This window comes from Phymastichus coffea, unplaced genomic scaffold (assembly GCF_024137745.1).
Source record: "Phymastichus coffea isolate CEN01 unplaced genomic scaffold, Cenicafe_Pcof_1.1 PCOF00048, whole genome shotgun sequence".
NCBI classification, from domain to species: Eukaryota; Metazoa; Arthropoda; class Insecta; order Hymenoptera; family Eulophidae; genus Phymastichus; species Phymastichus coffea.
Window position 1 is genome coordinate 251,681 of NW_026706859.1, and position 14,460 is coordinate 266,140.

A 14,460-nucleotide genomic window follows, 5' to 3' on the forward strand; every position below is an offset into this window, starting at 1 on the left:
GATAAAATTACATTAAAAGTAATAAATTTTTTATTATAAAATCATTTACAATTGCATAAATATATTCATAATTTATTATTTAAAAAATTTTTTTTATTTTCTATTTGTAGCTTATGGAATCATGTTCCAAGCTTTCTTTCCATCTCCGTCTCCAATCTAAAATATATAAATTTTTAATTTATTTAATTAGAAATTCTATATTATTTGATCACAGATACATTATTTTATTACCTTTTTGATCAATGGATCTACACATGACATTCGTATACGAGCAGAAGTAGCTGGAGAATCTAGCCTAAAGTATCCTTGTATGTTCATGTTTTCTCGGTATGTTTTGATAGCTTCTTTAATAGCAAAGAAAATTGACGATGCTAAAAATAATGGTGGCTCTCCAACAGCCTATAAATAAGAGTTTTATATTTTTCTATAAAAAAATAAAAAATAAAAATGAGATTGCTAATATTTCTTACTTTTGATGAATATACTGCTTTTGGATTACTTGCACTTTTCAAAAGAGAAACATTAAATTGAAGTGGTATATCGGCAAATCCTGGTATTTTATATACTCCTGGTCCTCTACTGAACATAGTTCCTGTTGGAGAATATATCATTTCTTCCATAGTAAAAAGTCCATATCCTTGAATGAACCCTCCTTCTATTTGTCCAATGTCTATGGCTGGATTCAAACTTTCCCCAAGATCCATAACAATGTCAGATCTCAAGACCTATTTTCAGAGTAAATGTAATCATTACCAATATTTTGTATTTGTACATTTTATTGTGAAAATTTACCTGGTGATCTCCAGTGAGGCAATCTATTTCAACTTCAGAACTTGCAGCACCATATGTGTAATAGTTGAATGGTTTACCTTCTCCAGTAACAAAGTTATATCCTATTCCAGGAGTTCTATAGAATCCAGTGGCAGATAAACTAACTCTATTGAAGTAGGCTTGCTTTATCCAGTCTTCCCATGTACCTTCTGGATTAGCATCTATTATAGGTTGGAGTCTATTCATTATTTCTTGGCAAGCATTCTATAGGAGCAAAGATATTTTTTAGATATTTTATAAATTGCATCATCGATTTTGAAAAGAATGACTAATTACCATTACAGCCATTCCATTTAAATCTGAGCCTGCACTAGCTGCAGTTGCTGATGTGTTAGGTACTTTATCTGTCGCTGTTTCAGCTATGTGGATTTTATCTGGTTCTACTTTTAAAACTCTACTGGCAACCTAAGAGAGTTTATATTTTTATTTTTTCATTTTTATCTAAATTATTAAAAACATAGTTCAAATCGCTTTACTTGAATCATCTTTGTGTGCAATCCTTGCCCCATTTCAGTTCCACCATGACTTAGAAGTACCGAGCCATCGGTATATATATGAACTAGTGCTCCAGCTTGATTCAAAAATAATGCTGTAAAAGCTATACCAAACTTTGTTGGTACAATAGCCAATCCTCGTTTTCTATACCTATGTTCTCTATAATGAAATTTTCAAATTAATTCTTAAAATAATTATATCTTCCACTTATCAAGAAAACATTTTAAGTCTTACTTATTGAACGCTTTTACATTTTCCATTCTTTCCCTAAAATTCCCTAAAGCAATACATTCATCCCAACATCTTCTCAAGGTACAATTCTCTAATAACTGATTATAATGAGTTACATCACCTTCGCTATACAAATTCATTTCTGAAATCTTTAAACATTTATATTATTATATTATTACACAATTAATGGCCAAATGAGTAAAATAATCCGTTATTCTCACTTCCATGACATCGCGACCCAAATAATCTGCAACATGACGGATCATATGTTCGGCAGCAAACATACCTTGAGGTCCGCCAAAGCCTCGGAAAGCAGTATTTGAAGGTAAATTAGTTCTACAGGCGTATCCAAAAACTTTGGTATTCGGCACTTTGTAAGCATTTTCAAAGTGAAACATAGCCCGTTCTAAAATCTACATATAAAGTTTCATTAAAATAAATCAAAGAATTATTTAGTTTTGGAAATCTTAATTGTTAAAATACTTACAGACATAGAAAGATCTAAGGAATATCCACAGTTGTTGTAAATATGTATTTCGATGCCTTTAATTAGTCCTTCCTTAGTGAATCCAACTTTATATTTATAGTAAAACGGATGTCTTGTCCCGCTAATCATCATATCCTCATCTCTGTCAAGCATACATCTTACTGGTTTTCGCAACCTATGAAATAATTAAAAAAATCAAAGTAATCGAATCATTGTAAGAATAGGTAAATGTGTCAAATTACCTGTGAGCTGCAAAAGCGACGGGTAAAGCAACGGATATTCCGCGAGACTCCTTGCCACCAAAGCCACCGCCGAGTCGTTTGACGCGCACGTTAATCCGGTTGATAGGTACATCAAGCACATGTGCAACAAGCTTTTGTATCTCTGAGGGATGCTGAGTTGAGCAAAAAAGCTCAATTTCATCTTCCTCCCGTGGTATCGCAAATGAAGCGTGAGTCTCCAGATAGAAGTGTTCCTGTCCACCCATACGAGCTTCGCCTTCTATTACGTGATCCGACTCGGCGAACGCTTTGTCGACGTTCCCTTTCACAATACATTTGCCACTGCCATCGAAAAAAGATTGGTGCTTTATAGCCTCCTACAATTATATTTTATTTCAGATCATTTGTTGTTCATTTTTATTCTTTACAAAAAATTACAAAATTCGAGAAGTTTAAATGTCTCACTTCGATGGATATTATTATTGGCTGTATATCTTCGTATTCGACTTTGATTAATCGCGCGCCTCGTTGAGCTGTATGCTGATCCACGGCTACAACAGCTCCAATAATCTGTCCTTGGCTTGTTACCTATCGAATTTGAACTTTTGATAAATATTTAGCTCCCAGGTATTTCAATTATTTGGAGTTGTGAAATTACATACTTTTTTAGAAATGAACATTTCTTCATCGTGCAATATTGGTCCGATGGAATTTTCGTGGTCAGGAATATCGTTGGCATCAAAAAATGCAACCACCCCTTTCAAATTAAGAGCTTGGGATGGATCGACTTTTAAAATATTTGCATGAGCTCTTGTGGAGAGTACGAACGATAAGTACAACTCTCCAACAATTTTCGGCAAATCATCCAAATAAACTGCTTCACCAGTTGCTTGTTTGTATGCACTTGCATGAATTATAGGTTTCCCAACCAGGTCGGTTGTACTTCCATTATTTGATACCTTGAAAGTCAAATATTTTTAAACAACGAAAGCTTTGATACATTTAAGATAAAAAAAATAAAACTTACAACTTGATAATATTGCGAGCTTTTTGGTGGTATGTAGTGAAAACCTTCACCGGCTGATTCGATATCCTTTGGTATAGGTTCCACATCGAAAACGTGGTTCCTAAGTTGTTTTGTTACATACACGAAACCCTTGAAGAATAAGCTAATAGAAAAAAAATCGAAATTAGCATCGTTTTCTCACGAGGTCCATTTACTTTGTATAATTGTAAATTGTTACCTTAAAGTTAATGACCGACGATACAAAATCATTCCACCTGGAGCATCTCCAGATAACGGAAGTTCTTCGATAAGTCGGTTCGTAACCAGTTCTAATAATTTCTCGTTCCATTGTCTACAATGATAATATATTATAGTAAAGAATTTATTTCAATCATATTTTGGTGTACGAGGGAAACGGACATCACCTGCCAACCATGGCTTCGCAAGTCTTTCTAGCTAAAACTGTTGTCGGCGCCATTCCACCGAATGCTAGAAAAGCTTTTTCAACTATACTTGTTTTCGGTTTAAAATGAATATTAAGAGCTAAATTAACTATCGCAATGTCGTCATCTCGCCGCTTGGCTTGCTTGTATGCAACGAAGTATTGATTCTGAAAAGGTACACAATAATTAGCAATAATTCAATTTAAACTTAACTTGTGCTTATTATTTTATCAATTAACTTACTGGAAGTGAGAAAGGTACTTCGATCGATACTAATATTTCATCTGGTGCGATAACATTACGCCTGTAACCAGTGAAAAATGTGTGATCCATTGTAACTGTCCTGAAACCTCTTGCAAGACTGCAAACATTCAATTTAATTCCAGCAGACATCAATACGGGATTCATGTCAGAAATTGGACTACCAGTCATAATATTTCCGCCAATAGCCTATAGTGAGAGCACGTACCATGTATTCTTGCGGTCAGCTTAAATTGAAGACAATTAGCAACACTCACCGCAACATTCCTGATTTGTTTACCGGCAAATCGATGTAAAATTTCAATCGATGCTTTAAATATTCTAGTTTTATACTCTATAATAATTGATCATTGTTAAAACTGTGTTCTTTTTTATTGAATTGTTAATTATGATTTACCAGGCTTGATTTTCAGCTGTTGTCTAAATGCATCTTCCATCTCAATCAATGTCACACTTGCTCCAATTTTCATAGCGTCATTCAATTCTGATATTTCCCTCATTTCCTTAATTTGCGTAGGCGAAATAAGTACAGGGTATACAAAATGCTTGAATTTCACTTCAATACCTAGAAATTATTTTGAAATAATGACGCAATAATGATCGATTTTTATTTTTGAAGATCATTTTATTACTTCAATATTCTTACCAACTTCAGTGTTCCCTACAACTATTCTAGCATTCGGATACTGTTGTTTTAATACTAAAATTTCTTTTAAGCACGTCGGTCTGTACCAAGTGATTTCTTTTCCTTTTATAATTAAGTACTCTTCATCGTGGTTGGGAGACAACTAATTTGTTTTTACCAAAAAGATCGGAAATTACATTAAATCGGATTGATAATCATATATAGATATTTTCCTTTCAGTACTTTTTTTTCACTCACCTGTAGTTTCGGGGGAAATATGGGTTCTTGAGATGGATCATACGGTAGAAATTCTTTGGAATTGAATATTTCAGTAGGTTCGGACGAAAAGGCCTTTTTGCAGCAAGCATCTCCCATGGCACAAACTTTTGATTCGACATTTTTTTCATTTATTGTTTGGGATAGCCTTTGTGACTGTTGCCAATCCTCAGTGAAAGTTTTAAAACCTTCTATAATCGGTCTGTACCCAGTACATCTACATAGATTACCTGAAAAAACATTACATTAGAACGGATGCATTACTGAATCATTTTAATTCCATTCCAATTGCTTTGTTTGCAAAGATGACTTCTGTGAGTGATAAATAATATTTTAAATTAAGATATTAAGATAACGTCCTATTTTTATCCAATTTAATAACGTTATCATATAACGAAAGCTGATCATCTATAAATACATCGATCTTTATTCATCATTTATTTGGTACCTACGAAATCTGAATAATGTATTAATAAGTCCAAGTCAAGCATATATTGATAGCGTTGAATCAGTTTTACTCTTGATATCTGTTAACTTCACGCAGTAAAAAAAGAATGAACTTACGTAAATGATTCTACGTCAGGCTTGCATGTTAATAAAAAAATCAGATGTCCGAAGACGTAATTGTCGTAGCATCAAATAACATGCAAATAACCGATATCAAGTTATAGCGGACAAGATTAATTATGAACAGTTCCCTACTGTTTATAACTTGTGAATATTTGAATATTCTCAATAATCTTTGAAAAATTATTTTGGATATTGTTGATAATTAATTACATAAATAAATAAATGCTGCATAATTCATAAAATAGCCATGAAAAAATAAGAGAGGATACACGTGTCATCTTGATTCCAAATACCTTGAAAAGCAACCTCCATATCAGTCATTGTCGGTTTCGGCATGCTTCTCAACAAAGCATACATCGACATGACGATACCGGGTGTACAGAAACCACATTGCGAACCATGTGCTTTAGCTATTCGCTCTTGTACCGGATGGAGCTTTGTTCTAGTGCTGCCAATACCTTCTACGGTTATAACAGCCATACCATGAAGAGCGCATATGGGAGTCAAACATGCATTCGCTGAGAAGTGACTACAACTCTTCTTTAAGGCAAATATCATATGTGAATTATTTTACTGAATTATAATTTCTTTATGTTGTATTTCATTTCTAAGATCATATTATTACATTTAAAGTCAATATCGGTTATCGCTAATAATTGAGATAATCGTGAAAAATATTAATATTTTTTTATAAAAGCTATACAAGCATAATTACAACTATTTTTATCTGTATATGTTATAAATATTCCAGTTATTTTCATGTCTACAAGTAATGACGTTGTTTACCTAGTCAGCATGTGACTTTTTGTCCATGTAAAATAAGCTAACAATTTTTTATTTATGCAAAAGGATTTATGTAATAAAAAGTGTCAGCTATTTTTTACAATGGAAAAGGATACACTATTCGATTCGATTTACGGTCGTATCTTGAAATCATGACCGTGCAGGCGCCGCATCCTCCTTCAGCACATCCTAATTTAGTACCAACTAAACCTACTATTTTTTATGTTAAGAATATAATTTGTCAGATAGAAATTTAGTTTATAATACTTTTAAGTTAATTAATAAAGGATACACTTATTTCGAAGATAGTGAAGGAGTGTCCACATAGGATCGACTTCATCATCTTTGACCTGAAATAAGTTAAACAAATTGCAATTGTCTGTTATCAATGAAGATAATTCCTAGAATGATAGAGTGGAAAGTTTATAGAAATTTTTGCACATTGTTTGTCATCGATAATCGGACATTTTATCAAATCGATATTATCAGTAATCTATTGAAAATATTTATTCATCAGAGATATTTGTTGCAAGCGAAAGAACTAGTCGATGGAAAAATGAGGCAATATGTAACGAATAAACTCATGCAAAGATAATATTTAACTATGTAACGTATAGATACTTATCTAATCTACCCGTGCTCAGATGATGAATAATTTACTCGCTATGTTTAGTTTGGGCACTCTCAATTTTCTTTACTAAGAATAATTGATACTGTATGTAATAAATAAAATTATAAAAAGCTTTGTTATTTCGATTTAATAATATTTCGATTTAAATATTTTGCTATTCAATTGTATGCCTGCATTGACTACGTTAGTTAAGTAGAATCAACTGTTTACTAATATATTTTACTTAGGATTTTTTTATTTTTAGTCATGTTCATAGATAATATTCCAATGACATTCCACTTGAAAACTAACTCACTTGTTTATATATTATTATCGGTAAGATTTATACGCTCGCAATGATTTAAATTGCGTTGTATGTAGTGCATCGTAAAATTTCAAAAAAAATTCTACATACATGTTAACTAATATAATAATCATGAAGAAATAAAGTATACACTAATTGATATGTAGAAAAATTAGTAGCATGTTTTGCTTTTTCTTTGCCAGTAAATTTTTAACAAAAGAAAAAAAACATCAATGTTCCTTTCATTGAAAATGCATTTACCTCTTTGCCATTTACGTAAAAGACAAGAACATTGCTAATCTTCGAACGTTGGTAGGAGTCACCATTGATTGAGTAGTCCTCCTTGATGTTGCCTCCGTTCTCTCGTCCGATGGTATTCGTTTTCATTTTTTTCACATCCATTATGCCAGTGATTTGCTTAGAAAAGCATTCGATGCACTAGAAATAAGAAACATGCAATTTACAACCACGTATTGTTGAATAATTTAAGCAAATATTATATTTAAGAAAAATGCACACAATCTTCAGAACAAAAGAGTATTTCTAGATACAAAGATTCTCTATAAGCATTCTTTCCATTTAGGTAAACAGTTTTTTTGTGTCGCTATTGTTTGAAAGCAATTGTTGATTTCAAGCTCACTCGACTGACAATATTGTAATGCTAAAACAATGTATTATACAAATTTAAAGTAAAGAACAGGTTGTATATGAGTAAAAGCAAACTGCATTGATGCATTGCGTAAACTACTTTTTTATACGAACGTATATAAATGAGAAGAACACGAGCGCTCCTGACTGGCCTACCCGAGCACGCGAACTGAAATATATTTCGTTCAGTGGACGAGAAGAACATATTAAGCAGAAAAGTGACTGACCTGCGATTTTGTTTTTCAAGGTGAACCGGTTACGATGCAAGTGTAGTTGCTTTAGGGGACAGCGAAGAAAGTGCTGCAAGACGAATGAAAAAGAAAAGTTCAAGCAGGAACATGCGCCGCCCCTTTTCGCGCTTGAGTAGGTTGCCGCTGCTACGAGTTGCAAATCACGATGATGATCTACACGTGAGCTATAGCTTAATGACGATGTGCATGTATATAATAGCTATAGCCCTTAAAGCAAGCCTGCAGAGATAAACACGATAACCGCGCGCGATGGCCGACCGAAGACGATATATGCGCGCGCGATGCAGATGTCTCCGGCTATTGAAGTGATAACAATTATTGCCAGGATTGAATGTGCCTTGAGAAGGGATAATCCGCGAATGTCCCGAGAATGTGCGAAGCGACGAGCATATGCGGGTCATGCTGCACTTCCCTCCACCGTGGTGCTTCTTGAATGCAGCCGCAGGAAGCCGCGCCGAGCCGCCGCCGCCGCCGCCGCCGTCACCGCCAACCGTTTAGCCTGAAACTCGTCGTATCCGAATGCGAGTCGACGAATACATAAAAATATGCACTTGCGTCGAGCATGCGGACGCAGCGGGGAACGGAGCGCAATTTACGTAATGTAAAAACATCCGTGCGCTCAAGTTGGCACGCAACGCAGCGACCGTCGATTAAGTCCCATTTAACTAGTTTGACGCATCCTTCGATCAAATCTTGATTATCTCCTTCATTTCGATATTCCAGGTGCAATACAACATGACCACAGCTCTTACTCATTTCACTGGACTTGTAGCATTAATCGTTATTTATCAATGATACTTTGTCGAGAACAAATAATCCAAGTGATTATTGTGAATAACAGATGCTCTGTTTTCCACTCTATTAAAATTCATCAGTTTAAAAAGCATTTATTTGTTATTATAAATCTATTCGAACAGCGAGACATTATATGTATGCGCGCGCGCGAGTGTGTGTGTGTAAGTTGTGTGCACCTTTCACATTCGATATAATTTGAGAAATTTCTACATAATGTAATCTAAGCTCAACCCACAAATTATTTCGCAAATCGACAGACATTCTTCTTTTCCTAAAACTAGATATATTTATCAAATTCAAATAGACAAATTATTCCAAACAAATTATTACGTTTTCTTTTTCTTTTTTTTCCGGAATAGTGAACTTGCGAAGAGTAGGATGAAATATAATTTAGTTTATGTACTATATTAACCGCCAATTTACATGTAATATGAATCTTCTATTTTCTTGTTTGACCTTTAGTCATTTTGAATTAGGTAATGCTTCATTTGTATTAATTTACCTTAACGGAATTTCAAATGAAACCAAATCGTTACTGAATGAATTCATGCGTACGTTATTACGCTGCAGATAAAATACTTGTATATTAAAACTGATAATCAGTAATCAAATTCATTCATTGGCTAATATGCAATATAATATCTAACAATTTTGAACCATAACAAAAATTACATAGATATTTTTCTTAAAACAAGCCTTAACATTGTTCTGCTTATGAAAACAACATATAATCCTTGTTGGAAATAATTATTTATAGTTATTTGCATCTATTATTTCTAAAAATAAATTTGTTTTGGTGAATAAAAATGCAATTAACTGCTAGTAACTAAACAAACTGTTATTATTTAATAATGCCTGTTTTTAACTGAAAATAACTCATTATAATTCTTATACATGTCAAAAATCTGACAATAAGAAACGGTTATAAATCGTAAATAACCGTTAGCAAATGTTACTAACTGATAATTTCTATTTATTATAATTTTATGCCTAAATTATTTCCGACAAGAATGTAACACTAGTTTCATCATCAAGCTTGCTTCACGGGCTTTTTTCTTGTTTATATAATTAATACGCAGTTTAATACTTGAATCAAAACTCTTATAAAGGAAATTTTTAATTTTAACGACAGCCGTTATTAGTTCGTAAATTTGATTAGTATCTTCAAGATTAATTAGTAAATAATTATTCAATTACGTTGATATTTAAATTCAATAACCTTTTCAAATTTAATAGCAGTGTTTAGCTATAGGTAATGGGTAAGGTAAGTTTATTTCTGTTTTTTTAAAAACATCGAACTATCAGTTGGGTCTGATCAAAAATACTGTAAATCAGTTTTTGCTGATTCATCGCTGTTATTTTCTTAAGAAGTTGAGTGGGTTTAACATAATGAAAAAATTGTTTTTATTATTGTTTCATCTTAAAGTAAAACTCAACAAAAGTACTCTCTGAAAGTTTGATGTCGATCCGTGCTATATATTAGAAAGGGGAGTGTTCGCGATAAGAGTAGTGTGAATAAAAACAATTATTACAAAATTATATCTAATTTATTATTATGACAAAAAATTATTAGTATTTATTAATTATAAATAATCAAATGAAATCAAATTGTAAAAACAAATAATGTCTTTAGACGATCGGAAATTATAAGTGCGCTTGAATCGAGTTAATAACGAATGGACAACTTGCCTCGCTGATAGCCAAGAGCTTTCTGACTAATACTTGAATGATGCCTGCCGAACGAGCCGAGAAACCACGGTTAAATTATACTCGGTCGTACGGAACAGGGAGCGATTTCCCCACTTTGATCTGCCCCACCTGTGTGAATTATATTTTTCATTTAATGCAACTTCTGAAGTGAAATTTAGTTTAATTTAGATATAAGCAAAAAGAGACTTTAGACGTAGCTGATGCAAGAGGACAATTGCTTTATAGGCCTGGTATCGATGATTCTATGTAAGTTCGAAAAAATCGTTTTTTTTCTTACTTTAAACTTTAAACGCGTTTTTCTCGAAATGGTAATTTTCAAGTCGGTGCACACAATAGCTCAAAAACTAATGCACAAATCTTATCCAAATTTTGCACACTTCTTTTAAATAGAATATATTTTATTTGGACGAAAGATTTTTTTTTTTCATTTATTGAAATTTGTTACACATGACATTAAATATTAGGTTTTTATGTCAAAAAATAAATTTTTGACATGCAACCTCGCCAAAAATTTAGATTTCAACTTTTTTACAAATCCTTCGTTCAAGTACATGCTAAACTCATACACTAACAGAAAAAGTTTGGTTTTTTTGTTTAAAATGATTAATCTAAGTTATAATTTTTTGAAGGTTTTTGTAAAATAGCCATAAGAGAACGTATTTTCGATATTTTTTTATAAACATTTTTTTTTTAAATAGTTCAAAACTTAATTTATTTGATAGTGATAAAATATATCACTTCAATATGTTATCTTCTATCAAAAAAATAATTAAAGAAGTTGTTCTTTAACCCAAGTAGCCCCTTAAAATCATTTTCTAAATTTTCAGTTTTAACAATCATCATAATCATCACTTTTCAAATACTCAGCCTTGACAATACATACATATAACTAAAAAAAATGTTGAAATAAATTACTGCGCCAAATGAGTCGTAATCACTTCATAATATTTTATATGAAATAATTTATCAATTTACAATTGTTTTCATCATATTGATGGCATTTATTCGAAGCTTAACTTTATAACAAAGATATTTATCTGTATAAGGAATAACTGCAATTGAAAATAGAACATTAGTATTACTTTATCCTAGTGAATTGAGTGAATGTAGAGTTTATTTAAGGTTTACGAATATATTGACCATGTAAAACACATAGATTACTGCCAATTCGCTAAATATGTCAGTTGCTATGCTACATTATAATATTATCTGCACAATTAATACACTTAAATATTAAATCGTGAGTCGTGAAATTCAAAGATGAATTATTTTCGATATATTTGAACATTTATAACACAAAACGAAATTAATTTAAAGGTCTTATTTTGGCAATTATGCCCCGCAATTTGTTAGAAAAAAATGATTTTATTCCATTGATGTTCAAGCATCAAAAATAATTTAGATTTTGAACTTCACGGGTCGCAAATGAATGTCCAATGCAGTTTTCAACCCACGTGACTACATTCAGCCAATCAAATCATGAATAGAATAGCTTTACTTACCAATCATCTATTTTTTATAAAAGGAAAAATCCATTTTGAAGAAAGGAAGAAATATATCAGGGAGTGTCCACGCTTCGTATGCGCACGCCATATCTGTAATTTCGAGTTTATAGATTAAGATGCGCATCTCGCATTCATTATGAAACTTACCACTGAGATTGAAGTTATGGAGATGATGTATGCATATAAAATCTCGAACAGGAACGGCCCCGGGGTCAGGAAGGAAGAGGGATCCCGTATGAACACTCCCTCACTTACTATGTGAAATACTAATATCTATACTTTTTTTATATAACAATCGTGTAATCATTACAATCTCCAAAAACATGGAGTTATTACTTTAATATATTTTATATCAAAAGGATTATATTTTTTCATAACGCTTAAACTTTGTTCAGAATCTGTTATTTGATAAAGTTCAGTTAGCAACACTCACCTTGAGTTCGTCTTTAAGGAGGTTCTTCAACTCAGAACCAGTGTAACGGCGGCTCAAAAAAAAAAAAGACAAAAAATACCGGCTACACACTTAGCTCGTAAATTACGATAAAAAACTGCGTACAGCTAAATAAGGAAAATTTTTTCTGTGAACGGCAGTTTTCGGCTCGCGCATGTGGCAATCTTCGGATGTTGAAAACAATCAGAGCGATTTTACGATCGAGCCATCCGGAGTAGCCAGATTGCGAGCATCTTTAGAAAGTAGAGATCTGCAGCGCACATGTGCATCCTGCCGATAGTACTGTTATTTTATTTTAAATAATTTATTCTCAATATTACTAATTTCTTTTAAATTGAAAGAAGCGCATTTGCTTGCAGATCTCTTAAAAAATTGCGAAATTTATCCATTGTGAGTAACATTCGAGTAATCAACAAGGACTATTTTAATTAATAGTTTTTGTTTATTGCTCGGATATGTTTTAATTTTATACCTAAATATAAATATGGGAATAATTCATTATCTTTTTGTATTTATTAGGATTTTCTTTTTACTAATTTTGTATGTTTAATTGTTGAATGCGCTCAACTTTGCTTTAGAAAATTTAAGAATGGCTTGAACGAAAGTTAATGACAATATTTATTATAATTAACTCTGATTTTTCAGCATTTCTTAAGGCTTTTTAATAATTAATTAATAGTTAAGACTATTAATATCTTGGTTGTTTTCAGATAAATATAATTCTTAACTTTTGTTCTGTACTTTAGTTTTATTATAGATCAAGAGATATTTTTGTAAAATTAGAGTACCACACAGGCAATTGATTTTAAATAGAATTAGTTTAAATAATTAAAGGTCAAAATAGTACATAGAGGGCCATCTATGTGAAGAGGGCCCACAGCGCTTAAATGAGGCCACTCCCGCACACTTCGCCCCCGGCCAATTAGGGTTCGAATTTTGCTTACGCTTGAGACACTCCCCATATTTTCCAACCAATTAAGTTGAGAAAATTTGAATTCTTCCTGCCCAAAAATGAAAGAATTTCGAGTGGGAGTCTCTTGCGAAAAGTATAAAAGAGAGCTTTTCAAGAAAATTGGGCAGTTGTTTTCTAGTTCGCTCAGATTTTTCTAGTTTCTCTAATTCGTTTTGTGTATCTTTTTCGAGTTCGTTTATTCAAGTTCCAGTTAATTTTTCGATTTCGTCTGTTCAAGTTCCAGTTAATTTTTCAGTGTGTGTGGGAAAACTATTATAAAAAGTGAGTAAGAAAAATTAAATAAAAAAATTTACACTCTAACTACTTTCCATTAACTTTTTTCTCCTTACTCTTTCCTTTCCTAGTTTCGCGTACGGGTTTTTCTTTCTTAGATAGTTACACTCGATTGCCAAGCGTGTGGTCGAGTGCATATTAGATAGGCTCCCCTTTTTCGTTATTTTATTACCAAGAGTGTGGTAAAATAACGCGAAGCATTACTGTAGTGCCAAGTGTGTGGTATAGTAAAGCTTCAATCCCCCGTCGCCGAAAAAAGAATTTTCCGCGATAGTGGCAACGCACGTCCCGGTTATTGTCCGCAAGGATAGACCAAAAAAAAGTGCGCCTGAGAATTGTCTCGTCAACCGACGTTACACCAGGTTGAAGAGAGTCCCGTGTGCTACTCCTGTATTAGTCTAACTAAATTAATTAATTAATTAATTAATCTCACTCGTAACAAAATAATTATTGATGGATTGAAGCGAACAAATTTCGAAGGATGTCTTATAGTGTCTAGCTTCTAATAGTCAAAATTTAATATGTATATTTGTTTATTGAGTAATTATTTTCTCAATACTACATTGTTTGTAAATATTCCAATAATGCACGTGTTAATATTCATTAAACATTATGGGAACGATATAACAAATCGGGTTATGCCACAAATCGATTTTTGAACCGGATTTTACGAATGTTAGAAGTAATAATAAATTTGTTTTTACATTATTT

The 14,460-nt window shown here is 32.4% G+C and overlaps 1 protein-coding gene across 2 annotated transcripts; it reads right to left on the reverse strand.

The window, feature by feature from the left end:
• Positions 1 to 25: 25 nt before the first annotated feature.
• LOC131665249 (xanthine dehydrogenase) lies at positions 26 to 8,374 on the reverse strand. Of its 2 annotated transcripts, none has more exons than XM_058937017.1 (25): positions 8,019 to 8,374; positions 7,405 to 7,581; positions 6,522 to 6,579; positions 6,346 to 6,439; positions 5,740 to 5,975; positions 4,859 to 5,106; positions 4,622 to 4,763; positions 4,373 to 4,540; positions 4,233 to 4,309; positions 3,958 to 4,164; positions 3,697 to 3,881; positions 3,510 to 3,623; positions 3,293 to 3,434; positions 2,928 to 3,224; positions 2,731 to 2,853; positions 2,287 to 2,642; positions 2,045 to 2,219; positions 1,779 to 1,970; positions 1,561 to 1,706; positions 1,308 to 1,485; positions 1,108 to 1,236; positions 793 to 1,035; positions 471 to 725; positions 232 to 399; positions 26 to 156 (listed from the first exon to the last, which is right to left on the reverse strand). In XM_058937017.1, the coding sequence occupies exons 2-25, from the start codon at positions 7,543 to 7,545 to the stop codon at positions 112 to 114; spliced, it is 4,119 nt and encodes a 1,372-aa protein (XP_058793000.1). In that variant the 5' UTR covers positions 7,546 to 7,581; positions 8,019 to 8,374; the 3' UTR covers positions 26 to 111. The 2 variants fall into 2 exon arrangements, with proteins under 2 accessions (XP_058793000.1, XP_058792999.1); XM_058937016.1 differs by having other exon boundaries at positions 6,346 to 6,442.
• Between the last annotated feature and the right edge of the window lie 6,086 nt (positions 8,375 to 14,460).

What these genes read in the sequence shown, in the direction of transcription:
- LOC131665249 (XM_058937016.1), bottom strand. Translation starts at nt 7,545, where the DNA reads ATGGATGTGAAAAAAATGAAAACGAATACCATCGGACGAGAGAACGGA. An exon ending in CGTAAATCGAATCGAATAGT is followed by an intron (nt 5,976 to 6,345) that starts GTATCCTTTTCC and finishes GAAGAGTTGTAG; the next exon opens with TCACTTCTCAGCGAATGCAT. An exon ending in TGCACACAAAGATGATTCAA is followed by an intron (nt 1,237 to 1,307) that starts GTAAAGCGATTT and finishes AAACTCTCTTAG; the next exon opens with GTTGCCAGTAGAGTTTTAAA.